This window comes from Prionailurus bengalensis, chromosome B4 (assembly GCF_016509475.1).
Source record: "Prionailurus bengalensis isolate Pbe53 chromosome B4, Fcat_Pben_1.1_paternal_pri, whole genome shotgun sequence".
Taxonomy (NCBI): Eukaryota; Metazoa; Chordata; class Mammalia; order Carnivora; family Felidae; genus Prionailurus; species Prionailurus bengalensis.
Window position 1 is genome coordinate 34607087 of NC_057358.1, and position 27569 is coordinate 34634655.

A 27569-nucleotide genomic window follows, 5' to 3' on the forward strand; every position below is an offset into this window, starting at 1 on the left:
AGATCTTGGAAGGAGAGCAAAAGTAGTGTATACAAGTGTGTCAAAGGTGTGTACCAAGGGCTGGGGGTCTGTGGGTGGTATTGGGAGTGGGCGCAACAAGGTGGGTGTTGATGGGGCTGGCTGGGGGGTACTGTATCCCAGACATCATGTGGAACTGCCAGTTTTCGTGCCGTTCTGAGGCTCTCCACAGAGCATGCACCGCCATCACCTGCCCAGGGCACACTCTGCTGTCTGCCCCAACACCGCCTGCCCGTCTTGATGAAGCCAGGGGAGATGGGTGGTGGCACTGGGGCCTAGTTCAAACCTTCCCGATGATAAAAGTGACACACGGACACACACAACTCACACGTATCAGAGCCTTGCTATTTTAAGAATGTACTTTATACAAAATAACCAGTTCATATGGAAATAAAATCTACAGATCTCTGAGGATCAAAAAGCTTTTTAAAAAGTTATTTTAAAAAATTATCCAACACACAATATCGAACTAACTATTGAGGTAAGTGTCGCTCTCAGTGAAACAGGGAATCAGCAGACCACAACAAAATATACACAATATAAAAATAAATAGCATTCCCCTTTCCAGTACTGGCCAGGAAAGTTCTCACGGCTTTTGCAGCAGGAGCAAAGAATCCCTGACACTGTGCCGCAGGCTGGTGGAGACTGGCCTGGGCTCCCAGGAGCTGTGTGCAAGGCAGGAGAGTGAGGTACCCAGGTCCCAGCTAGGGGAAAGGGGTCACACGGAGGACACTGAACGGGGTTCAGCACTTCAATAACTTATTATCCACGCCCCTGTTCCCAACCCCATCCCGCCCTTTTCAAAAACACATGCAGGACAATCAGCTGCTTCTCAGGTATTTCTACATAAAGGTTCAGTCAGTCCCCTGGTACACAGTGAGAGACCAAGACTAGCTGGGGAGACAGCCTCACTAATGTCTGTTTAGCAAAGGCCTACAAAGCAGAGACAGATGAACACGCAACCTGGAGCTAAGGCTTGCGTCACAGCTTCATGAGAGATGGGATGCAGAAATGTTCACTCAAGTTCCGTTTTCCCAATGGGAAAGCAGGGCAAGGCTGGGTGTCCTAAGGCTCCATGTTAGAGTCCAACCCACTAGAAAAGAAAAAGGGGTTTCTTCTCATGCAGCAAGCCTCAATCACATTCTTAGTTCCTAGACAGTGATGTGAGCCCCGGAATAAAAGCCTCTGCATGCTCAGCCAAGATTCCCAGTATCCTCACTGGAGTGTTGAACAGAGAGCTATCCACAGGGACCCTGCATCCCAGAACCCCCGACAGTGGCACAATCCTGACTCACACGCACACGGAGCTGACTTCCTCAGTGGAGGCCCATGCAGAATCTGGCAGGGGGCGAATGCACTGACACTCGGTCACAACGCAGGGGGTAGCAATAATGCTAGAAAACTCTAAGCCTTTCATTTCTTTGAAAACAGTTTCTTTGAAAGCATGACAGGATTCTGACACTATGTGACTGTCCTTGCCTTGGGACTGCTGGGTTAAGACTTCCTGTGAAATTCAGATTAGGTCTTAAGAGCAGTTTATTATTTATAGATTTGAACTTCCATTAAAAAAAAAAAGGGAAAAATTTCAACCTAGTGGTATGGATTAAAAGCTTGTTTCTGACATCTGTGGTGACTGCAACACTGGGATTTTGCGTGTTTTGGACAGCGCTTTGTTTTGGAGTATGTGTTTTGGACATACTCTTGGACTCCATAGGAATTAGCAGGAAAAATTACACAGCAGACAACGCCATGGGATAACACCACCACATGCTTAGTCAAGAGAAGCATTTCCAAGGTCTGAGGGCTAAGCTACGGCACAATGACATTTCAAGCTGAGGTGTGAGTGAACTAAGGCACATACATACTATGGGTCTTGAGGTTTTCAATAAATGTAAAAATGAAGATGAGCATGAAAGAGTTTTGCCTTTGGAGCGCAGTCTGACTTGGGCTCACTGAGGAAAAAGAATCCTTAATAACAAGCTCATGTGCACTGCCAGAAGAACTAAACCAACGTGATTAAGGAGAGGTGGAGTGGCTTTAATTTTATTTTTAGAAAGTGGGATGGAAAGTTCTATGGATCTGCGTATTTTGCCCTCATTTACTCTTCACATGCATCTACCATAATTTTAGCCAACAGCTACTTTTTAAATGAACAGACTCTGATGGAAAACAAAAACAAAAACCCAAACAGAAACCTTCCAAAAGGCTTTACTTTTCTTTCTGGATCATTTATTTCTCTTGGGTCTTAGGGAAACAGATTCTAACTTATTAACAAGTCTAATAAAGGCTAGCCATGACTATCAAATCAAACAGGTGTGAGAGTATTCTCATTACCCGTGGACCCCAGCTATCCCCTTCTGCAGACTACTGAGAGCTGAGAGCCAGCACACTGACCCACCGTGTGAAAGTCCTTCTAGCCTGAGAAAGGTCATTTTTAGGACCTCCTCACACACTACTTTCTAGTTACAGCATATCACATGACCATCATCCCCATTATGGAGAAGATGGCAAATGCATTTGCATCTGCTTAAGACACTTGGGAAGAGAAGTGCCAAAGGAGAAAGACAAGGAAAGAGGTCCTGCGGATCAGTGGTTCACAGCAGCTCAACGGTCACATGTGTTCCTGCAATCTTTCAGCTCCTGACTGCTTTTAGTAGATCTGCACTTCAAAGACCAGTAAAAGCTCAGGATATACCAGACAAGGGCTGAAGTGCTGGGACCTGTAATGCATGACCCAATTCCCACATGGGATGCAACAAGGCTGACAAGTTTGCTGTTGCCCTTGTTCCCAGTGTTACGATATGAAACAGTAGTTCAATCCTTGATACTCTTCTTCCTTAATACCTTCTCACCTCTCTACATACTGAGAAGGGAGGTTAAGGATGTAAGAATTTATGGATTTCTTCCTATATTGTTCACAGCTTCTAGCAACAGGGAACAGGGGGTGAGGGGCTGGGGGAGTGTGGAGAAAAGGTTATCTTGAGTGGGTGGAAGGAAAGGGAACAAATCAACCCAACTATTGCTTATGGTCCGCTCCTACCCACGCCCCAGGGTCATTCAGCACAAAGCAATGCCTCCAACTTTGGTGCCAGGGGAACAGACCCTGTGCTCACTGTGCTCCCAGTTATACAGCAGCCAGAGGCCTCTCACCCAAACCAGCTTTCATGCAAAAAGAGAAAGGCTGTCACCAGCACAAGGCTCTGGGCCTAGACCAGCTCTAAACAGACCCAAACCAGCTGTCAAGACCAGTTGGTCTTTCTCTCCTCCCTGCTTCTACACAAACACAAAAACAGAAGAGGTAATGCTTCGGCCATTCTAGCTTACACTAGCTTAGGGGCTAACATGGAATCTGTTCTTCCTACAGGGATAAGGCTGACCTCTTCACTCCTCCAAACCAGATTATGCCAGTGATAGCTCTCTAACAAGAATTAGGATCAAATGAGAACACAGGCTCAAAACTCATTCCACATAAAAGCACATCAAATTTAAAACTGAAGTCTATTACAGAAAAACTTGTATTTTTGTGCATTGTATCTTAAAGGCTCCCTGTGTTCCCTATGCAACTCTTAATCCTACCTGAGCTGTGAGCCACAACGCCAGGTCAAAAGCATTCCCTTATTTTTATGAGTCTCCATTACACTGGAGCTGGTATCTTGGGTTTCCATCGGTATAACATGGATTATTTCCAATTTGTTTCTCTTCCTGATAGCACACGCTTAGCAAACTTTAAACATGTTGGCTCCACGTTTCATCAATGATGCTGGAATTGGAGGGAAAAGATTCTACTGGCCCCTCACAAGGCTGAATTTGTAAGAAACTAGGGCAGATTAATAATATATGGAAGCTTTTCTACTATCCCAAAGGCATGCTTAAAAATATGCTATTCTTTACAAAAACCTGTAATTTCAGGGCATTTTTCCTTAGTCTTATTTTTTTCTTTGTGGGATATTCAAAAGTTTAAAACATAGGAGTCCTAACTTTGGTGGCATCTCAGCTAAAATCAAATATAGAATGCTAACCAGGGACAATCCAGTGTAATTCACTTCTAAAACTGTAACAAAGTAATTTAATACTGTAAAATTGTTTCCTATCACAGGTATGACAAATGATTTCCAAGAACTTGTTCCTGAAAGCTATTTTAAATCACCATGACTTATCTTACTATGATTCACTTAAAATGAATAAAACCTATATATACCAAGATATTCCTAAATTCAACCTGTAAATCTATAGAATACATTTTTCCTATTCAAAACTGTGCAATTTCTTTATTGTACTAACATATACAAACCTGAGTAGTCACTTCCACAAAATGTGTTTCGTGTCAGAAAGCTTTGTGTGATGCCTACCAGATCACAGTCCCAGCAGGTCTGTGACGAGGATGATTCATTTTGTATTTTAATAAGCAAAACACTCTAGTGACCCCAATTCCTGATATTGGTTTACAACTATCTGGTAGGGCTGGTGGCAAATCAGGAAGGGCACTGCTCTCTGAAATCCAGGATTTAGGCCACTGGATGAGAGGGAAGCCAGTCTTGTGGGCAGACGCTCCTGGTAGAACATGTGAGAGCACTCTGCCTTCCAATGGAGAAAGCCCACAACCAGGGTGTAGTGCAATGGTACCCTCTACAGCTGATCGGAAAGAAGGCCTTTAGCTAACAAAGGACTGCTAGCCACTGAGGAAATAGTGACATTTTACAAGAGTAAATTTACCCTACCCTCTTCTCCAGCTCCTGAAAGTATTCAGTGTGATATGATTGTAAACAAATGAGGATCACTCTAGTGCTGCGTGCCCACCATAGTTAGGACTTCCATTTCTTCCACACCCCCACCCACCCTTCCCACTTTATGTACAATACATTCACCACCAACAACAAAAATTATTTTTAAAAGGCAACATGAAAATTCTGTAAACTGGACCCAGCTCCAAACACATTAATACTACGAGTAGTCCCTTCCCCAAATATATACCTGAGTTTAGCTGCTCATGAAAGTTTACAAGCACCACTCCATTCATAAGTATGACCCCTCCCCCAAGTTTAGGATGATCTTCCCTGAAAAAAGAGTCTCAGGACTTAGAAAAGCTGTCACTAATTTCAGTTCATCTGTTTTTAACTATCAGCCATGCAAAGATCCCTGCCCAAGGACCAGTGCAAGCTGGTGTTAGTCTAGGACTCTGGGAATGGCTCCAGCTCTTGGATGGCACGAGTGATGCACTGTGAAGGGGTGTGGCGGGGGAACAGGAACAGAGATGGGCAGGGACTGTTCCCCTAAATTCTCCATGTTCCAGTCTTCATGCGCAGCTTTCTGTTTCCTTGGGGTTTATTTCCTCCTTGGACTAGCTCTGAGAGAAGCAAATAAAGACAATGTAAACAAAATTGACAGCTGTATTGTTTAAAAAAATTAAGTAAGCTGAAGAGCTGTACACATTCCTCTCCACCTGAAAAATGGCTTGGTTTTGGTTTCAGCCATCACAGTTTACTTCTGGAGTGTGGGATCTAAAATTCTGGACCTCCTGATCCAGACCCCAACCTCGTCACTCAGGAGCTGTGGGATTTCTTGCACATTAGGGAATGGAACTGATGTCGGTGAAGATAATTAATTCACGGCAGAGATTAAATGAGATGCTGCATGCAGAAACCCTTAGCACGGTGCCTGACAGAAAAGCAGCACTTGAAGGTAGCTACAGTTCTTTTAAAACTGGACTAACCAGTCTCTCTAAGATGAAATTGGTAGAATAAAAAAAAAACAAAGCTATCTTATCAAAATAAATGCTAGTGGCCAGTTAGGAAACATGAGGCTTAAACAACCCCAAATAGCTGGTTACCACAAGGACAGAAAAAAGGAACATACGGAGACAGCACAGGAGCTACTTCCGAGGTCATCTTCTCCTGGCTTTTCCCACCACTGAATCTACTTGGAGCACAGGGCCCGAGGGGCCCTTTTTACTTGGCTGCCAGTAGGACATGAAGCACTTCCCAGAACACCTTAAAAGATTTTTTCAGAATCACAACAAATTCACAATAAACTATTCCCTGCCACCTCGAAGAATAACAAAAATTCTAATTGTTGGTAATTTTTACCTGATCAAGAGGAAGTGTTGGGGGTTTATGTGGTGGCAGCTCTTCCTGTGACGTTGCTGGTGCTGGGGTCTTTGGGAACGAGGACTGTGACTGGACCGGATGCATTTGCATTCTGTAGCCACAAGAAAGCATAGTTAAGAATTAATGAAGACACATTAATTAAAAATGAAAAGAGACACTTTAATCACAAAAATCTGGCAGATACTGCCTTAATTATCTAGGTAATCAAACTTGAAATCAATACTGGGACAAAGTGCCATCGTGTGCCTCCAGATGAGATGCAATAAGAAGTATATGACACTGGGGCACCTAGGTGGCTCAGTCGGTTAAGCATCCCATCCTTGATCTCAGCTCAGATCTTGATCTCAGGGTTGAGTTCAAGCATGATGTTGGGCTCCATGCTGGGCGTGAAGCCAACTTAAAAAAAAAAAAAAAAGTAAGTACATGACACCACCTATGTAGTGTTCTTGACAAATGTTTAATTGGACTCCAAACATGAGGAAACAATGAGAAGAATCCAGAGACTGGGACAGTCTACATAAGAACTAGCCTGGAGTCTTTGAAAAACAAAAGAAAACAAAACAATGATAGCATAAATGTCTCAAACTAAGAGATTAAACAGACATAGCAACCAAACATATACATTAACCTTAAATGAATCCTGGATGGGAAAAAAAAATAAAACAAAGAAATGTAGCTTCAATGTTTCATTTTTCGAGAATGACAGAGCGTGAGCAGGGGAGGGGCAGAGAGAGAGAGAGAGAGAGAGAGAGAGAGAGAGAGAGAATGAGAATCTGAAGCAGGCAGCAGGCTCTGAGCATCAGCACAGTGCCCGTTGTGGGGTTCGAACTCATGAACCTTGAGATCATGACCTGAGCTGAAGTAAGACACTTAACTAGCTGAACCACTCAGGTGCCCCAACAAATGTAGTTTTAAAAGATATTTTGAGGGGCGCCTGGGTGGCTCAGTCGGTTGAGCATCCGACTGCAGCTCAGGTCATGATCTCACGGTCTGTGGGTTTGAGCCCCGCATTGGGCTCTGTGCTGACAGCTCAGAGCCTGGAGCCTGTTTAGGATTCTGTGTCTCCTCCTCTCTCTGCCCCTCCCCTGCTCATGCTCTGTCTCTCTCTCAATAATAAATAAACATTAAAAAAAATTTTTTTAAAAGATATTTTGAGGACAACTGGAGAAATTAAGTAAGAACTCTGTATTAAATACTATTAGTGTTATTTTCCTTGGGTGTGAAAATAGTTTGAGATTGTGCTCCAGGAAAATGTCGTTATTCTTAGCAGATGCATGCTGACATATTTAGGGAAAAAGGGTCAGGATGTCTGCAACTTACTTCCCAATGGTTTAAAAGAAAAGACAAAGAAAAGAAACATAATGTACTTAGTGAGGCATAAAACAAACAGGGCACAACATTAAATGGGGGAGAGGTTTTGGAGGTAAGGTCTTCTTAGGTTGGCACTGAAGAGAGGCACATTAAGTTGGATGGTATTGGTTTTAAGATTAAGCTTCATAACTTCATTTTTTTTTTTTTTAAGTTTAAGTATTTTGAGAGAGAGCGAGAAAACAAGTGGGGTAGAGGCAGAGAGAGAGAGAGAGAATCCTAAGCAGGCTCCACCCTTCCACCCTCAGTGCGGAGCCTGACTCCGGGCTCAACCGCATGAACTCTGAAATCATGACCTGACTGAAATCGAGTTGGATATTTAACCAACTGGGCCACCCAGGTGCCCCTAGGCTTTATAACTTTATATAAACAACTTCATTTAACCACCTTTTATATATTATTAATTTGAAAATTTCATGGATCATAGGTCACCTCATCACTATTTGCAAGAACTCTTATGGGGACAGTATTTGACTTGTTTTAAGAAGAAATGACAGATAAGGGATAAAACCTGAGCATTACATGTGATCCCATAACCTCAGGATTTGAGAAAGACCCATTTTACCCTAGTCAGAGTATCTGAACTTAGCAGCATATTGACGCCTGTCTATAGCTCTCAACTGGAGCTATCAAGTTTCCAGGGTCAAAATCTGTCATTTAAATGCGAATTCACTTTCACGAGGGAAAAAAAGTGCCAAAGATAAAATCAGACTCTAAGGCTGATATACTTCCATTAAGTCTTCAATTATCAATGAGTCACATGTTTTTCTTGGACTTAGACTGCTAACATTTATCGTCATTCCTAAGGTCATTTTGCTCTTCAAAACTAACATCTATTTCTTTTTTCAGAAAAACAAAAAAACCCCAAAAACCAAAAAAAAAAAAACCAACCCAAAAACCACCTAATGTAACCTTACCCTGATGATCTGTACATTTCTTGGAAAGGTCCCCTTATTCCACTTCCAGTGCCAATCTGTTCCATCATTACAGCTTGAAAGTGACCCAGGCCATCTTCCTGGCAGCGATAGATGGGGCCCTCCTGAGAGAGGCCGTTGGGCTGGGCAGCCACTGGATGGTGAGGTGGGTGAGCAGCCACAGGGGAGGAGTAAGCTCTGGGCTGGAAATGACTGGCTGGCCGCTGAGGTGTATAAGGAGGCCCTGTCTGTAGCATCACACCATGGGGTTGGAAAGTAGATGAACCAAATCCCATCCCTGAACTCAGAGGTGGAGGAGTTCCATAAAGATATTCATTGGCTGACAATGAGCTCTGTCGCTTGGTAGCTGCATTATGGTTGTCCAGGTCTAAAAATTCTTTGGGACTCTCTGGTCTCTCCATAGATTCATCCAGCTTTTCTTCCTCTGGAACAGGATTCTGCCCATCAGCTGAGACTACTTTAGCAGCCACTGCATCCATTTGGGTTGGGGAAGTTAAGGCAGCATTCAGTGTCTCACAGCCTTGCAGATTAGCCAAGGTGCTCTTATCTGAGAAGAGGGGCCTTGGTGGGGGAGGTGGATTAGGTGGGAGCCCACTTGGGCTTCCCGGGGGATGAAGATGTCTTTGCCAGTCAGAAAAGCCCTGTGGACACGGATAATAAGGAGTTCGCTGATAGTGATGGTAGGAAGGCTGAGGTGGTGACTGGTAGGAATACCTCATTCCTTGGTGGGGGCGATACCGGGGAAAGACTCCAGAATGAGGGTTGCTAGATTGAAAGCCCCTAGGGGGAAAATGCTGAGGATGGGATACTGAGGGTTTACTTCCCATCACAGGGCCCAAACCTTGCAGGCCTGGACTGATGTGGTAATGGGTAGCTGAATTTGGGTATTCCAGGCCAGGCATGTACAAGGGAGAAAACTGGCTTACAGTGCCTCCCATCAAACTGGGGTCTGTGTTGGGAGGTGTAGCTGGGTTCTGTCCTGCACATGGCATGGTTTCCTGTAGTGTTTTACCTCTGGGGCAGAGTGGTTTTTCTGAACCACTACCACCAAGGCCCTTCCCCTCTGATCCACAAGGGGATGCTTCAACAACTACTCCATTTTCAGGTAGAGCCCCTCTATCTGCCAGAGTGGAGAGGTCTCGCATACATCCTTGAGTGGCTGGGCTGGTATAGCCGCTCTCTGAGGGCCAGGTATTCTTGTTCTTTGTTGCTTTACAGTTGTCTCCAGAATCTGAGGAGTCGCTTTTGAGCTCTGGGCCCTCTGTTTCCCTTTCTTGTGGTGAGCTCTGCTTGGTACAGTCGGTCTGCAAGGGAGGTGTAGGGTGAGGTAGTTGTTTGAGGTACACGCCCTCTGAACCACCAATGTTTGGTGGTTTCTCCTCAAGCCCAGGCAAGGGATCTGCTGTAAGTGAAACACAGAACAAAATAGTAATTCGGTAGCTGAAATGATGACACTGATGGAGTTAGTAGTAAAAAGAACATGAAAGCTGTCAGATAAGGAGAGACAGGGTTGGGGTAGATGTGCGGCCATTGAAACTTCAGCTAGAAATTGAGTGCCTGGAAAGGATGATGATATTGAGGTCCTTGCAAACTCCCTCTTATAGACCAAGAGGTAAGACCTAGCACCTCTACAGCTACTCGTAAAGTCTGCCAAAGAATGGAGATGTCCTTGTTTCCCTCTTCTTGTGTGGTCACAGATCACTAAGTGAGGGGGAGATAATTCATGGCTCATGGATTCCACAGAGATGCATGTCACATATGGAGATACAATAAGATACAATGAGAAGGACGAGGACATGATGGGTATGTATCAAGAGGGCTGGATCCCTGACTTGTGCCCCTTCAGAACACAAGTTCCACAGCAGCAGGGACTTTCTTTTGTTCCCTACCACTCTTAGTACTTGCACAAAACAGGGACTCAATTGATATTTGCTGAATGAATGAAAATATCTTGTCTGGATGTCTTGAGAACAAGATGTCCTACAGGATAAAACTCGAAAGGCATCTTTAACACATTACAGAAATTTAATAAACCCAAATAAATTAATTCACTAGACTCAAATGCTTAATTAGAAATTCAGAATTCTTTACCTTGCTATTGTATCAAACCAAAAATATGGTCTTACTATTACAATCCTTTGAACAGGACAGAGTTGTTGCTCAGGTGGATCAAAATACAATTCTGGTAACAAATTTTAAAGACAAGATTAAGGATTCATAACAACTTTTAAAGACCAACTAAAATCTCGGTCAACTAATGAACTAATAATGCTGTCTTCAAAAATCAAAGGCAGGAGCTATACAATGAAAATTAAATCTACACTTATCATTATTTTATCAACATAAAACATGGCAACTAAGATATAGGCTTATCTAGTTTCACCAGAGGGACTCTACTTCTAAAGCTTCTTCCAGACTCCATGTGAAATCAGTATTAGACAATTCTGTTAGAGCTGGTTTTCACAAAGCAGGCCCTATCTCAAAAGAAACACTTTTATTTATTTTTTTAAATTTTTGTTAATTCTTAAAATGTTTATTTTTGAGACAGAAAGAGCACAAGCAGGGAGGGGTAGAAAGAGAGGGAGACACAGAATCTGAAGCACGCTCCAGGCTCCAAGCTGTCAGCACAGAGCTTGATGAGGGACTTAAGCTTATGAACTGTGAGATCATGACCTGAGCTAAAGTCAGATGCTCAAACTGACTGAACCACTGAGATGCTCCTCAAAAGAAACACTTTTAAAAAGTCTGCCTTGGGGAAGATGTCAGAGTAGGAGGATTAGTATCAATAACCCAAAAAATGACTTTAAGGCTGAAAGAAAAGACTCCCCACAGCTATATGTAGAGCAGGGGCCACATCAAAGAGGGTAGGAAGAACAAAGGTATTGACAGGAGTCAAATGGACTCTAGGACTGTCCACAGGAGGGAAGGATACAGCAGACACAGAGAGAGGAGAGAAGCAGTTCCCCAAGGCAGGCACCCCAGGCACAAGGAAATTACATGGGGAAGATGAATTCCCATAACATTTGGCTTTGAAAACCAAAGAGGACCAACAATCTGGGACGGGGGGGGGGGGGGGGGGGCGGGGGAGGATGACTTAACACCTGAAACTAAAAATCAGTGGGCTTGGCTCTGGGAGAGACAGGAAGGCAGAGTCCCTGCCCTTAAAAGAGACAGCACAACAAACATTAACAGCCCCACTGAGATAAAGCTTAGAAGCAGCAGTTTGAAGACCTGGTGTATATATATGGTAAGGAGATTTATTTACTAATCTTGAGTGTATGCTAGAGGGTAGGGATTTTTGGGACACCTCTCCAAGAACAAAAGAGTTGAAAGGCAACATTGTCTCCCCCGCCCAAGGCTAGATAGATGGACACCTGTAGGAATCAGAGCAGTGCCAATACTTGTTACCTGGGTTGCTAACAAAGAGCCCAGCCCCAGCATTCTCCTGCAGAAACACTCCATCCAAGCCCAGGTGAACTTTTCCTGGGCAGCTGCAGTTCCCTCCTGCATCGGACTGGCTTGGAGCTTCCTGGAACTGTATGGGCCCTACCCCCATTGCCCTGTTGACCTGGCCCCTCCAATATACCCTTGGCCAGAGCCCATCCAAAGTGATGGCACAAGCCTGGCAAGGTACAGGCAGCTCCAACAAGGCCAAACACTACTGCAAAGAGACTCCTCCTGCCCCAGAGAACGGGGAAGATAACTACACATACCAGTCTGACTATGGCCCTAGCAGTGGGCTGGGGGAAGACAGGTGTTCTGACTGAAGGCCAAGTCCACCACTGAAAGCTTCTCGGAGGACAATAGAAGGAAAGTGCCCAGCAGTTTGGTGCTACCGCATCTCTAGCAAATGCCTGGATTGATTCAGCTCAAGCCCAAGGCAGCCCCAGACTGGGCCACTGACAACACAGGGATCAAACCTTACCCAAGACAAAGAGAGCTATTGCACACAACTGGAATGAAGGCAAATGTGGTTCAGCTACAATACCAGGGTGCACACAACACACATAGGAGACACCCCTAAGGTGCTAGGTCGTGGTGAACAGGGGACACTGCACTGAAGGGCACTACAGGACCTCTTCTTCACAACGCCACTATTTTTAAGAGCAGGAGACATAGCTGACTTTCCTAACACAGAGGTAGACAAAACAAGGACATAGAGGACTATGTCCCAAAGGAAAGAACCAAGCAAGACATAATCACAGCAAGAGAGCTAAATGAAACAGGTAAGTAATATGCTCAATAGAGAATTTAAAGTAATGGTCATAAAGATACTCAAGTTAGAAAGGAGTGGAACTCTTCAGTGAAACTCTCAGCAAACAGAAAACAAAACAAAACAAAACAAATCAGAGATGAAGAACTCAATAACTGAAATTAAAAATACACTAGAGGGAATAAACAGACAGACTAGAGGAAGCAGAAGAAAAAATCAGTGACTGGGAGGACCAAGTAATGGAAAGCAATCAAGCTTCACAGGCGAAAAAAAAAAGATTTAGGGAACTCAGTGACAACAAGTGTATGGATCTCAGAAGAGAGAGAAAAGGGGGCAGAAAATTTATTTGAAGAAATAATGGCTGAAAACTTCCTGAATCTGGGGAAGGAAGCAGAAATTTAGATCTAGGAAGCATAGCGAGTCCTCAACAAAATCAACCCAAGGAGGTTCACACGAAGACACACACAGGAATTAAAATGACAAAAATGTAGTAATAAAGAGCAAGTTAAAAAAAAATTTTTTTTAAATTTTTAACGTTTACTTATTATTGAGAGACAGAGCATGAGTATGGGAGGGGCAGGGAGATGGGCACAGAATCTGAAGCAGGCTCCAGGCTCTGAGCTGTCAGCACAGAGCCTGAAGCAGGGCTCGAACTCACAAATCGCGAGATCGTGACCTGAACCGAAGTTGGATGCTTAAGCGACTGAGCCATCCAGGCACCCCCTCCCCAAAATTTTTAGCATTTATTCATTTTTGAGAGACAGAGACAGAGTGTGAGTGGGGGAGGGGCAGAAAGAAAGGGAGACACAGAATCTGAATCCGGCTCCAGGCTCTGAACTGTCAGCACAGAGCCCCATGTGGGGCTTGAACTAATGGACTGTGAGATCATGACCTGAGCTAAAGTCAGAGGCTTAACTGACTGAGCCACCCAGATGCCCCAAGAACAAATTTTAAAAGTAGCAAGAGAAAAGAAAACTGTTACATACAAGGGAAACCCTGTTTCAGCTTATTTTTCAGCAGAAATTTTGCAGGCCAGAGGGAGTGGTATAATGTATTCAAAGTTCTGAAAGAAAAAAAAACAGCAGCCAAGAATACTCTATTCAGCAAGGCTCTCATTCATAATAGGAGAGTTTCCCAGACCAAAAATAAAAAAATAAAAAAATAAAGGAATTCATGACCACTACACCAGTCCTATGAGAAATGTTAAAGGGGACTGAGTGGAAAGGAAAGATCATAAGCAGGAGTAAAAAAGGTAGGAAGCACAAAAGCAGTAAAACTAAGTATATCTATAAAAATCAGTCAAGTGATTTACAAATAAAAGGATAGAAAGTATGATAGGATATACCTAAAACCTGGGAGTGGGATGGTGGGAGTTAAGAATAGGTTCAAACGTAAGTGACCATCAACTTACATATTATATGCAGAAGATGGCGAATGTATATGAATACACATACAAATATATATATACATATACATACATACATAATGGTAATCACAGATCAAAAACTGGCAACTAATATGCAAAAAATAAAGAGAAAGGAATCCAACTATTATCACTACAGAAAGGCACTAAGTCATGACAGAAGAGAGCAAGAGAAGAACAGTGGAACAGGGATCTACAAAAACATTCATAAAACAAGTAACAAAACAGCAATATGTACCTACCTACATATTACCTTGAATGTAAATGGGCTAAACATTCCAATCAAAAGACAGGGTGATGGAATGGATTAAAAAAACAAAAACAAAAACAAAAACAAAACCCATCGATATGCAGCCTATAAGAGACCCATTTCAGACTGAAAAACACCCACAGATTGAAAGTGAAGGGAAGGAGAAGCCTTTATCATGCAAACGAATGCCAGAAGAAAGCCCAGGTAGCAATACTTGTATCAGACAAAACAGACTTTAAACAAAGACTATTAATAACAAGAGACAAAGGACACTACATAATCAGTAAGGGACAGATTCAACAAGAAACAGCAACTGTAAATATTTATGCACTTAACATGGCAGCACCCAAGTACATAAAGCAACTAATAACAAACATAAGGAAGTAATCACTAGGAATAATAGTAGGAGACTTTATTATTTTTAACATAAACTTTTTAAAGTTTATTTATTTTGAGAAAGAAGGCATGAGGAGGGGAGGGGCAGAAAGATGGGAGAGAATCTGAAGAAGGTTCCATGCTGTCAGCGCAGAGCCCCATTGGGGCTCGAACTCATGAACCGTGAGATCATGACCCGAGCTGAAATCAAGAGTCGGACACTTAACCAACTGAGCCACCCAGGCACCCCTATTTTATTTTTAAAAGTTTATTTATTTAGGGGTACCTGGGTGGCTCAGTCAGTTGGGCAGCTGACTTTGGCTCAGGTCATGATCTCATGGCTCTTGAGTTTGAGCCCTGCGTCAGGCTCTGTGCTGACAGCTTGGAGCCTGGATTGGAGCCTGCTTCAGATTCTGTGTCTCCCTGTCTCCCTGTCCCTCCCCGGCTCACACTCTGTCTTTCAAAAATAAACATTAAAAAAAATTTATTTTGAGAGAGAGAGGGAGGGAGGGAAGTTAGGAGGGAGGGAAAGAGACAGCGTGTGCACATGTGAGAGCAGGGGAAGGGCAGAGCGGGAGAAAAAGGATCCAAAGCAGGCTCTGCACTGTCAGCACAGAGCTGGATGTGGGACTTGTAACTCACGAACTGTGAGATGACGACCTGAGCTGAAACAGAGTCAGGCGCTTAACTAAGTCACCCAAGTGCCCCAATAGTAGGAGACTTTAATACCACACTTACATGAACAGAAAGATCGAAACAGAAATCAGCAAGGAACAGTTGCTTTTTTTTTTTTTTTTTAATTTTTTTTTCAACGTTTATTTATTTTTGGGACAGAGAGAGACAGAGCATGAACGGGGGAAGGGCAGAGAGAGAGGGAGACACAGAATCGGAAACAGGCTCCAGGCTCTGAGCCATCAGCCCAGAGCCCGACGCGGGGCTCGAACTCACGGACCGCAAGATCGTGACCTGGCTGAAGTCGGACGCTTAACCGACTGCGCCACCCAAGCGCCCCGGAACAGTTGCTTTTTGAATGACATACTTGACCATATGGATCTACCAGATATATTCTAAAGAATTCCAAACTAAAAGGGCAGAATACACATTCTTTTCAAGTGCACATGGAACATTCTCCAGAACAGATCACATGACAGGCCACAAAACAAGTCTCAACAAATTTGAAAAGACTGAAGTTGTACCATGCAACTTTTCTGACCATAATGGCATGAAAGTAGAAATCAACCACAAGAAATCTGGAAAGAACACATGAAAGTTAAATAACATATTACTAAAGAATGAATGGGTTAATCAAGAAATCAAAGAGGCAATCAAAAAACACATGGAGACAAATGAAAATACTACCGTCCAAAATCTTTTGGATATAGCAAAAACTATTCCAAAGAGGGATGTTTAGGGGCACCTGGGTGACTTAGTCAGTTAAGCATACAATTTTGGCTCAGGTCATGATCTCACAGTTTGTGAGATTGAGCCCAATACCAGGCCTCCACTATCAGCACAGAGCCCGCTTCAGATCCTTGGTCTCCCTCTCTGGTCCTCTCCTGCTCATTTGCACATTTTCTCAAAAGTAAATAAACATTAAAAAAAAAAAAAAAAAAAAAGAGGGATGTTTATAGCAATGTAGGTCTACCTCAAAAAGAAAAATCTCAAATAAACAACCTAGCCTCATACCTAAAGGAGCTAGAAAAAGAATAAAGCCCAAACCAGTAGAAGAAAATAATAAAGATTAAAGGAGAAACAAACAAAATAGAAACTAAAAAAACAATATAGTAGATGAAACCAGGAGCTGGTTTTTGAAAAGATCAATGAAATTGACAAATCTTTAGCCAAACTCAAAGAGAGAGAGAGAGAGAGAGAGAGAGAGAAATAACAACCAACACCACAGAAATACAAAGGATTATGAGATTATGAAAAATTATATGCCAACAAATTGAACAACCAAGAAGAAATGGATAAATTACTAGAAACATAACCTAACAAAACTGAATCAGGAAGAAATGGAAAATTTGAACAGGCCATTTCCAGCAAATAGAGTCAATAATCAAAAAACTTCCAACAAACAAAAGTCCAGGACCAGACAGCTTTACAGGTGAATTCTACTAAACATTTAAAGACGAGTTAATACCTATTCTTCTCAAACTATTCTGGAAGGTAGAAGACGAAGGCTAGCTGCCAAATTCATACTATAAGACCAACATTATCCTGATACCAACACCGGATAAAGATACTACCAAAAAAAAAAAAAAAAAAAAAACCACCACAACAAAAAACAACAAAAACAAAACAAACAAACAAAAACAAGAGACCTATAGGCCAGTATCTGTGATGAACGAAGACACAAAAATGTTCAACAAACCAAACACAACAATACACTAAAAAAAAATCATTCACCATGATCAAGTGGGATTTATTCCTAGGATGCAAGGGCAAATTAATCAACATGATACATCACCTCAACAAGAGAAAGGATTAAAAATATATGATCATTTCAATAGATGCAGAAAAAACATTCGACAAAGTACAAAACCCATTCATGATAAAAAACCTTCAACAAAGTAGGTTTAGAGGGAACATACCTCAATATAATAAAGGCCACATATTAAAAACTCATAGCTAACATCACACTCAATGCTGAAAAATTGAGAGCTTTTTCCTAAGATAAGGAAGAAGAAAAGAATGTCCACTTTCAGCAGTACCTTTATTCAACAGAGTACTGGAAGTTCTAGCCACAGCAATCAGACAACAAAAAGAAATAAAAGGCATCCAAACTGGTATGGAAAATGGAAAACTTTTATTACTTCCAGATGACATGAAACTACATATAGAAAACACTGAAGACTCCACCAAAAACTACTACAACCATAAATGACTTCAATAAAGTCACAAGATACAAAAATCAATATACATAAATCTGTTCAATTTCTATACACTAGTAGTAGAAAGAGAAAATAAGAAAAAAACTCCCATTTACAATTTTACCAAAAGTAATAAAATACCTAGGAAGAAACTTTAACCAAGGAGGTGAAAGGCCTAAACTCTGAAAACTATAAAACACTGATGAAAGAAACTGAAGATGACACAAATGGAAAGACATTCCATGCCAACGGATTAGAAGAACAGATATTGTTAAAATGTCCATGCCACCCAAAGCAATCTACACATTTAATGCAATCCCTATCAAAACACTAACAGCATTTTTCACAGAACTAGAAAAAATAATCCTAACATTTGTATGGAACCACAAAAGACCCCAAATAGCCAAAGTGATCTTGAAAAAGAAAAACAAAGCTGGAGGTGTCCCAATCCCAGGTATCAAGCTATACTACAAAGTTGTAATAATCAAAACAGAATGGTACTGGCACAAAAAAAGTCATATAGATCGAAAACAAAACAGAGAGCCCAGAAATAAACCCACAATTATATGGCCAATTAATCTTTGACAAAGGAGGCAAGAATACACAATGGGAAAAAGACAGTCTCGTCAACAAATGTTGTTGGGAAAACTGGACAACCACATGCAAAAGGATGAAAGTGGACCAATTTTCTCACACCTTACACAAAAACCAACTCAAAATGGATTAAAGACCTAAATGTGAGACCGAAATCAAAACCCTGGAAGAGAACACAAACAGTAATTTCTCTGACATTGGCCATAGCAACATTTTAAAAATAAGTCTCCTGAGGCAAGGGAAATGAAAGCAAAAATTAAGTATTGGGACTACATCAAAATAAAAAGCTTCTGCAGAGCAAAGGAAACAGTCAATAAAACTAAAAGACAACCTACGGAATGGGAGAAGATATATGCAAATGACATGTCTGATAAAGAGTGAGTAGCCAAATATATTAAGAACTTATATAACTCAGCACCCAAAAAAATAAATAATCCAATTAAAAAATGGGCAGATGAAATGAACAGACAATTCTCCAAAGAAGACATTCAGATCACTAACAGACACATGAACAGATGCTCAACATCACTTATTATCATGGAAATAGAAATCAAAACAGAATGAGATATCACCTCATGTCTGTCAGAATGGCTAAAATAAGAAAAATAAGAAACAACAAATGTTGGTGAAGATGTGGAGAAAAAAAAACCCTCTTGCACTGTTGGTGGGAAAGCAAACTGGTACAGCCACTGTGGAAAACAGTAGGAGGTTCCTCAAAAAATTAAAAATAGAATACCACATGATCCATTAATTCCACTACTGGGTATTTACCTAAAGAATATGAAACGCTAATTTGAAAAGGTGTATGCACACCTGTGTTTATTGCAGCATTATTTATAATAGCCAAGATATGGAAGCAACCCAAGTGACCATCAAGAGATGAATGGATAGAGGTGCCTGGGTGGCTCAGTTGGTTAAGTGACCGACTTCGACTCAGGTCATGATCTCACAGCTTGTGAGTTCGAGCCCCATGTCAGGCTCTGTGCTGACGGCTCAGAGCCCGGATTCTGTGCCTCCCTCTCTCTCTGCCTTAACCCACTGGCATTCTGTCTCTGTCTCTCTTCAAAAATAAATAAACATTAAAAAAAAAAAAAAAAGAATGGATAAAGAAGTGGTACATATGTACAATGGAGTATTACTCAGCCATCAAAAACAACAAAACATTGCCATATGCAATAACATGAAGGAATCTACAGGGTATTAATGCTAAGTGAAATATAAAAAAACAGAGAAAAGAGAAACAAACTGAAAAACAAGAGAGACAAACTGAAAAACTATAGAGAACAAACTAATGGTTACCAGAGGGGAGGTGAGTGTGGGGACAGGTGAAACAGTCAAAGGAGACAAAGAGTACACTTATCATGAGCACTGTGTAATGTATAGAGCTGTTGAATCACTATATTGTATACCTGAAACGAATATAACACTATATGTTAACTACAGTGGAAGTTAAAAAAAAAAAAGTTTCAGTAGATATCCTAGTAACTAAATACATTAATTAAAACAAAAAGTAATTGCGTTCTAGGCCTACCATCAATCTTATGTGGAATTTTCATATTTGATAAAAGTCTAGGTGTCTATTCTCCAGTCATGCATTAAGAAAATCATATACAATACGTGGTTGACCTCTATCCCAGAAAAAAGCACTAATTACACAAATTACTCTTTTAGTTTTTCTTCTCAATTTTCAGGTTTACTCTCTTAAATGACATTTCTAAGACATTTCTTCAGGATTTGCTAGGTCTCACTTTTTTTCATTCTTAGTAGCTATAGCTATGTGTCCAAGGAATAGAAGGATGGAAATAATTAGGCTTTAAGTAAAGTACTAAAAAGTTATTTCATAATGATAAATTTTAAGACAGCCATTAATAATATTTTTTTAAAGTTTAATTATTCTGAGAGAGAGAGAGAGAGAGGGAGAGGGAAAGGGAGAGAGAATCCCAAGCAGACCCTGCGTTAGAAGCGTGGAGCTTGACCCTCACAAACCTTTGAGATCATGACTGAGCTGAAGTCAAGAGTCAGAGGCTTAACAGATTGAGCCACCCAGGCACACCAAGACAGCCATTTTTAAAGGCAGTTTGATGATGCCATGGTTGAAAGCATGGGTGCTGGACTGAGTAGGTCTGGGTTCAAATGTCAGCTCCACCACTTACTAGTGAGATGAGGGCAACCAATCTAAACCTTTGTGCCTCAGATTTTCCACCTGTACAAACAAGGATCATTAAATAGTAGCTAGCTCAAAAGTTTGTTTTGAGAATTGAATTACTATATGTACAAGTCTCAAAAAGACTGCACATTATGGTAAGGACTACATTTGTATAATGATCATTACCACCAGAAATCCTTTCAGATCTTTGGCCCAATCCTGAGTGAGTGGTTCAAGAAAAAGAGGCTGTAAATGAGTTTGATAGTCTTCATAAAAAAGATTCCTTATGAATTAATAGCTTAAATGTCAGAAGTCAGACAAAAGTGATGGTGTAAATTACCTCGGTCATTTTCAGGCTCTTGTGTTTCACTGTTATCCTGTGTCCTCCCAGGATTCCCCAAGGTAGGCTTGGGGGCTGACACACTTACTGATGCCGAGTGAGCTACCTGTGGAAAAGGGCCAGGTAAATGGGGCGGTGTAGGCTGTCGGGGGTGGTAAGGCACACCTGGTGGGCAAACTCGGGAAGAAAGCTGCTGCATGGCAATCATCTCTGGGCTGTCCATCATGGAGTCCCCTCCTTGCACCCCCCGCAGAGCCTGGGAGGGTGCTCCAAATAAAGAACTTGGCGTTGGGGCTGGAGGTGGCTGTAACCGAAGTCCACCAGATTTACAGGGTGGTCGCATATACCCTGAAGAAGCAACTCCATGAGGTAGAAAGCTTGATTGTTCAGTCCACTGGTTTGGGGGGAGAGGAGGTCTCATCACTCGGGAATCCATCACATGACCAAGAGTGCGAGGTTGGTGAGAGGGTCCTGGCCCCATGGGGGGCTTCTCATCTGTGCCCAAGGGTCCTGGGTTTGTAGCACCATGGTTCCCATTCCAGACAGCAGAGTGTACTCGATTCAGGTACTTGTATGATCGGTACATGTGGCTGGGAGGAATTTCTGAGCTTTCAGGAAAGTCTAGGGGTCGGGCTGGAGCCCCACCATGCCTGGGAGGAATAAATCCTGACTGGAATTGAGTTGGGGGATAAATATTTCCATCCTGACTGGGGCCACCCATCTGCCTAAGCTGCAAAGATCCAGGATGTGATCCCATGTTAGTAAGGTGTGTCAGTCCCCCACACACTTGCTTCTCTTCTGGTGTGCCTAGCCTGGGTCCTCGGTGGTTGTTAATTCCAACTGGAGGCTGGCAACAAGAAAAGAGAAGAAAGCAATGTTCAACAGATGCATAGAGTAAGTAATGTGCTTAATCTATAATAACAGACCCTACAGAATAGGAGATAATGAATTAAATTTAACCTGGGAAGAGACTAGATTTCTGAAATTTATCGTGAAATCCTTTGCATCTGCATATTCTGAGTATCAGGTTGCTTACCTGCATGGCAAAAGGCTGATGCTGCTGTACAGGCTCTCCAGGGTGTGGTTCTGGGACTCTAGAGGAGACATATAAATTGGCAGGATCTGATCCTTGAAGAGGGCCAAATGTTCCTGGTACTGCTGGCCTCTGGAGGGTGTTGAGTAAAGGCAAGTTGGGGAGAGGTTTTTAAAAAAAAAAAAAAAAAAAAAAAAAAAAGCACAGAAGACATTAAGTAGAAAACAAGGACGTTCCTGCATATGGATGTACTGCTAAAATAACACAAAGACCTTGAACAACTCAGCATAGGGCCAAGAAAGGGAAGAACGTCAGCACATGGGCTCACCCAGATCAGGGCTAGTTCCTGGGCCGAAAGCAATCTCTCTCTATAGGACAGACTGCTGTTTCTTAATCTTTTTTTCATAACTGCTTCCTTCCCCAAGGGCCTCTTAAGCCAATTTTCCCCCAACTGCCCTGCAACATATAATTTTAATGCTACAGATATGCTGTGTATTTTAAGTACTGTATGTATTTCTGCGCTTCATACACAAAGAGTTTTTTTAAAATCCCAATTTTGGGCCATACCGAGAGTATGTCAGATTAAGAGAAAGGAGATTTAAAATAAGAGGAAAAATGAAGAAAGAATGGACAGATGAGAGGCAAAGAAATCATCCACATACAGAAAAATTATTTTGGAAGAGGAACCAATTAAAAAGGCTTCACCTCTCTTTGAATTCACCAACTAGGAGCAATCACAACAGAATTTTAAGCTATTCCTTACCATCTGGTTTAAAAGGGGTGCCTGGTTGGGCATCCCCCCATAATGTAGGGGACGAGAAAAGCCTCGGCCATTTGAGGTGCTCCCCTCCCGAGGGAGCTGTGTGGAACTACTGCTAGGATTATCTCCAGAAGAGGGAGCTCGGCGTGCAGGTGGCAAGGACTTTCCTCCATTCTCCACTGGTTGCTGTTTCTTGCTGGGCCCTTCAGAGTCCCTGGAGCGGGTCCAAACGTGGCTTCCGCCGCTTCTCCCAGCCCGGCTCCGTCTCTTCTCTCGCTTTTCATCCTCTCTGATCCAAAATTCTTCATCTGTGTCTCCATCTTCCCCAGGAAAATGCTTCATCATTGCCCGATGGAAACACCTCTCTAAATTATCAGACATCTTGGTATATTCTGTGGGAAGATACAAGGATTGACTTCCAGATACAGCTTTTACAAGACATAAAAAAAAAAATCTCCTACCAATAGACAATAAAAGATGCTATTTGGGTAAACTCTTGAGCTTAATCTGGCTTGAGTGCATATTATGTTGTACAGCTATGGACACAAGAAGAAGGTACTGTTTTTGTCCTAAGAGGCTCTAGGCTGTATGGCTGGAAGATGACTCTAGGACTATTACCTTAAATGAGTACAAATAAAGGCTAAAATGCAGAATTATTAAATACAGTGACTGTATTTAGTTAGAAGCTGCTTAGTTTTTAAACTAAAGCATTTAAGCTACTAGAGCCTTTTATATTATTTATTATTGGAGATATACTCTATGGACTTCTCAAAATGACTTAAAAATCTAGGGTCAGTCTTGTCAGTGGTTAACTTGCTGAATGAAGGAAGCGCAGTACAAACTAAGCCCAGCCTGGTCTTGAAGATAATGAAAACTAACCTGAGCCCAGTTAGCCACCAGATATACTCTCTTGTCACACAGGATAGGAGTGGTTCTGGCACATATTGTGTAAGTGGTTAGAATGGCCAATCCTATGGCTTTTAATGTGCATTGTGTTCATAGCCCCAAAGAAAGGTCTGATTCACTTCTTAAAGAGATGCACTTCTATTTTTGTGTATTTCTAAAAAAGAAGGCATTTTATTCTTGGTTGAAATGGTATAATAAGTGTATCCATAGCAGACTCCTTCCCCACTTACCACTACTTTCCCCATTGTATTTTCGACAATTCCTGAACATAGTCTTCATGTCATTTACAAATTCCTCCTTAGTACAGTATAAACCTCCATTCAGTTTCTTCTCCATGCTTGAGATATCCATGGGGACCTAAAATAGGACACATTAAATTATAACATGCTGGAGAAAAACCATCTTGTAGTCCCTGTGAGGCAAAGGAATCATGCTATTATGAGATGCTCAGGAGCATGGCATATATCCAGCAACTCTGATTCTCAAGAACAACAGGTGAACTTAAAAACAGTGACAAAAATCAAGAAAGAAACACACACCATAGAAGGTATAACTGTAAAGGCAGCCTCTACCTTAATAATCTGGTAATAGTTTGGGGCATACGATTCATCCACAGGTTCTAAAAAGGGCCAAGAATCCTTGTGAGCCTTTACCACATCGAGAACTGAAAGCCAAAGAAGAGAGCTGCATTAACTCAGTCACACAAGAGTATTTCTATCAGAAATAGTTAATAGTTGAGAATGGGAACTGACCTTTATACATGGCAGTGAAATCATCATCCAACTCAAAGCTGTGAATCACAAAATAAGAAATAGTAACTTTGACAACCTTCTCTCCTTAGCTCTCTTACTTCAATCACAGACAGGCAGCTGATTGTACCAAGGTTTGGAAGAGTCCCAATAAACTGTTTTTAAGGTAAGTTTGTGACACTGATAATCTCCAGAAAAGAATTGTGAAGATGATGGTTAGTAAACCTAAGCAAAAAACGGAGTATCATTTTCCTCATCCATAAAATGCTGGGGTTGACTCAGATGATCCATAACTTATGATTCTATAATGTTAGTTATTTCATAGCACATTATTTCTTGGGCTATATTTTACCTTAATGAATATTTTTATAATCTAAATAACAGTAATACAGAAAGGCATACAGAAGAATGAGAAGCTTATGAACACTGAATATTACCTACCACACAGGGTTGATGTAAGAATTAAATGAGCAAAGTGCTTAGCACAATTCCTGAGTGCTTCCTAAATGTTACTGTTTGCTACTGTTAGTATCATTAAATACTCACAGGTCTTTAGTCTTTTTTTCTTCTCTCATGGGGGAGTTAGGGTCCAGATGGGAAAGTTCTGGGGGAGCTCCTTCCCTTGGGCCAGCAGCCACGCCCTTTCTTCCCTGAGCTTTCTCCTCTTTGCTCGATCTACAATGAACACAGTGCATTACGGTACAAGTGAGGTAAGTGCTTTTTAGAGGATTAGATTATATGTTAAGCATTTTGAGAAGAAACAAAGATCACCAAAACAGTATCATAAAATTATTCTTGCTTCTTCTGCCATCCTCTTTTGATAATTAGGATGATTCTATAGAAGGAATGCTTTATGAAAAATATAATCTTGTGGAACTCATTTCCTTTATGCATATTGAAATCAATGGTTGGGGGGGAGGGATGAGGGTGGTATGGCAGACACTGGGATGGAGAGGGAGGAACGAGCAAGGCTGAAAAAACAGAATTAGAAGAAAAAGAAAAAAAAAAAAAGATTGAATGAAGATTATCCTTCTTTCAATACCTGAGGACTTTCCTAGTTCTCTCAGAAAAGCAACATCCCCTTTTAAGGACCAGATTCTCAATCCAAAACATATACAAGATTTTATATGCACATGTAAGCACTCAAGGTTTTGCATTTGCAAAAATATCCTTGCACCCCAATTGTCTTTGCTCTTCAATTCACCCCCAACACTGGCAGCTGGACCCTACCAAGCCAGGGTAGTAATAAATTTGGCTGGGAAAAAGAGAAAGATGCCAGCTGGAATGGGCAAAGATCTGGAAGGCATGGATGATTTTTTTTCTGGCTCACAGCCACAGCCATGAGAAACACACTTGGCATTCCACTATTAGTCTGATGGGACACTCACTGCCAGCAGGGAACCGGAAGGTCAGGAGTAAAGAAAAGAGCCAGGAAGATAAAGAACACTGTCAGACAGAAAGACACAAAAATGGAAGGGAGAAGCCAGGACAGACCTTCTATTTTCTTACCCGAGAGACAGACTCCACATCTGCCCACTGCTATGAGTATGACATGACCCTGCTAATTTTGTTTTTGTTCTTACATTATCCCTTATAAACTTAAATCTTTATCTGCTTTAATTAGTGAAAGGCACTTAGCTATCAATGACTTGTAATATTACTTTTTAAAAAACGATTTCAAGATTAAAGAACAATGTAACCAAGTTAATGAATATCCATGAACCTAACAAACTGGCAGATTTTAAGATTTTTGCTTTATTAACTTTAATACAGTACTCCACAGCTTAATAATCCACTTTCCAGTTGGTTGCAATATGTCTGCATCTTGTAAATGGTATTATAATGACAATTCTTTTGACATATCTTCTCACGCATGCATGTGAGATTTTTAGGGTCCACAACCAGAAGCGGAACTTCCAGATAGTGAACTTCATCAGGCCTGGTCAAGGTGATTTCCAAAGGGGTACAGCTTTTCTCTCAACAGCAATTTGAGTGAACTCACACTCACTCGGTAGGATAAAAGGTGCATTTTTGCCAAACTACTGAGTATTGATAAGGAATTTTGATGTTTTCATCTGCATTTTCCTGACTGGAGTGATTACTTTGCCCTATTTCCTTTGGGTTGCTACGTTTCTGATTTAGATAAATGCTTTTAATAATCTGGATAATAAGACTTTGTTGTTGATTATGTGTTAAAATTATCTTCTTCCAGGGTGCCTGGGTGGCTCAGTCAGTTAGGCATCTGACGTTGGCTTAGGACATGATCTCACGGTTCAGGAGTCCCAGACCCGCATCAGGTGAGCCCAGCTTCTCTCTTCCCCTCTCTCTGCCCCTTACTCACTTGCACCCTCTCTCTCTCTCTCTCTCTCAAAAAAAAAAAAAATCTTCCACTTTGACTCATCTTTTCACTTTGTTTATGTTTGTGTCATATGTAAGTTTTGAACAATTTGTGTAGCCGAACATCAATCTCGCTCCCTTTATAGCTTGTGTTTTTTGTACTTATAACATTCTTTTTTATTCTGACATCTTGAAGACATTCATCTGTACTGTTTTCAATTTGGTTTGGGCCTTTAGTTCATCTGGAACACAAATGGGAAGCAGACATATAATTTTCTTCCTCTGATTAGTAAGCAATTGTACTGGTTATGTGGTACTGGAGAACCCACATTCCTTCCCAAGGCCTGTTTCTATGTAGTTTACTGGGTTCATTTCTATCTCTATGCCAATATCATTCTCTTTTTTTATGTTTTTATTTATTTTTGAGAGAGAGAGAAACAGCAGGGGAGGGGCAGAGAGAATGGGGGACAGAGGATCCAAAGCAGGCTCTGTGCTGACAGCAGCAAGCCCAGTGCAGGACTAGAAATCACAAAACTGTGAGATCTTGACCTGTAGCTTAACTGACTGAGCCACCCAGGCACCCCAATACCATTCTTTTATTCACTGTTATTTTTATTTTGTTATCTGTAAAATAAGTGTCCCCACCATACTGTTTTTGGAAATTATTATCTTGGCTATTCTTAGCCCTTTGCTCTTCTGTATGAACTTTAGGAACATAAAAGGATTTATTTAATATCAAATATTGAGTCAAGGTCAAACTTTCTCTCTAGTGCAATAATTTTTTTAAGTTGGTTTGTTCAAATCAAAACTAAAAAGGTCTATATACTGCATTTGTCTGTGTCTAAATTTAGCTGAATTTGTAATAGTGTTCCCTCCAATTTGTTGGAAAAATTGGGTCATTTTGTCTTTGTGTAATTTCCTGCATTCTGGATTTAGCTGATGGCATCCTCACTGTGGTGTTAATGTGTTCCCATACCTCTTGGATTTCTGTAAATTGAATTATATCTAGAGGTTTTGATCAGACAAACATGTTTGATTTTTTGGGCAATATTATTTCATAGATGGTGTTGTATATATCTTTTTTCATTACATCAGCAGATATAATATCTACTTATCTGTCTTTTGTGATTTTGTATTATATCAGCGTT

At 41.3% G+C, this 27569-nt stretch overlaps 1 protein-coding gene across 1 annotated transcript in view; it reads right to left on the bottom strand.

Annotated features, from left to right (window-relative positions):
• Positions 1 to 359: 359 nt before the first annotated feature.
• The window catches only part of LOC122473289 (cat eye syndrome critical region protein 2), a 180704-nt gene continuing 153494 nt past the window's right edge, over positions 360 to 27569 (bottom strand). Inside the window, 11 exon segments of the mRNA XM_043563606.1 lie at positions 360 to 5362; positions 6102 to 6213; positions 8408 to 9827; positions 20637 to 21483; positions 21673 to 21801; positions 22433 to 22821; positions 23566 to 23692; positions 23908 to 23999; positions 24088 to 24125; positions 24631 to 24697; positions 24700 to 24759. Coding sequence (XP_043419541.1) covers positions 5357 to 5362; positions 6102 to 6213; positions 8408 to 9827; positions 20637 to 21483; positions 21673 to 21801; positions 22433 to 22821; positions 23566 to 23692; positions 23908 to 23999; positions 24088 to 24125; positions 24631 to 24697; positions 24700 to 24759 — 3287 coding nt within the window. The 3' untranslated portion in view covers positions 360 to 5356.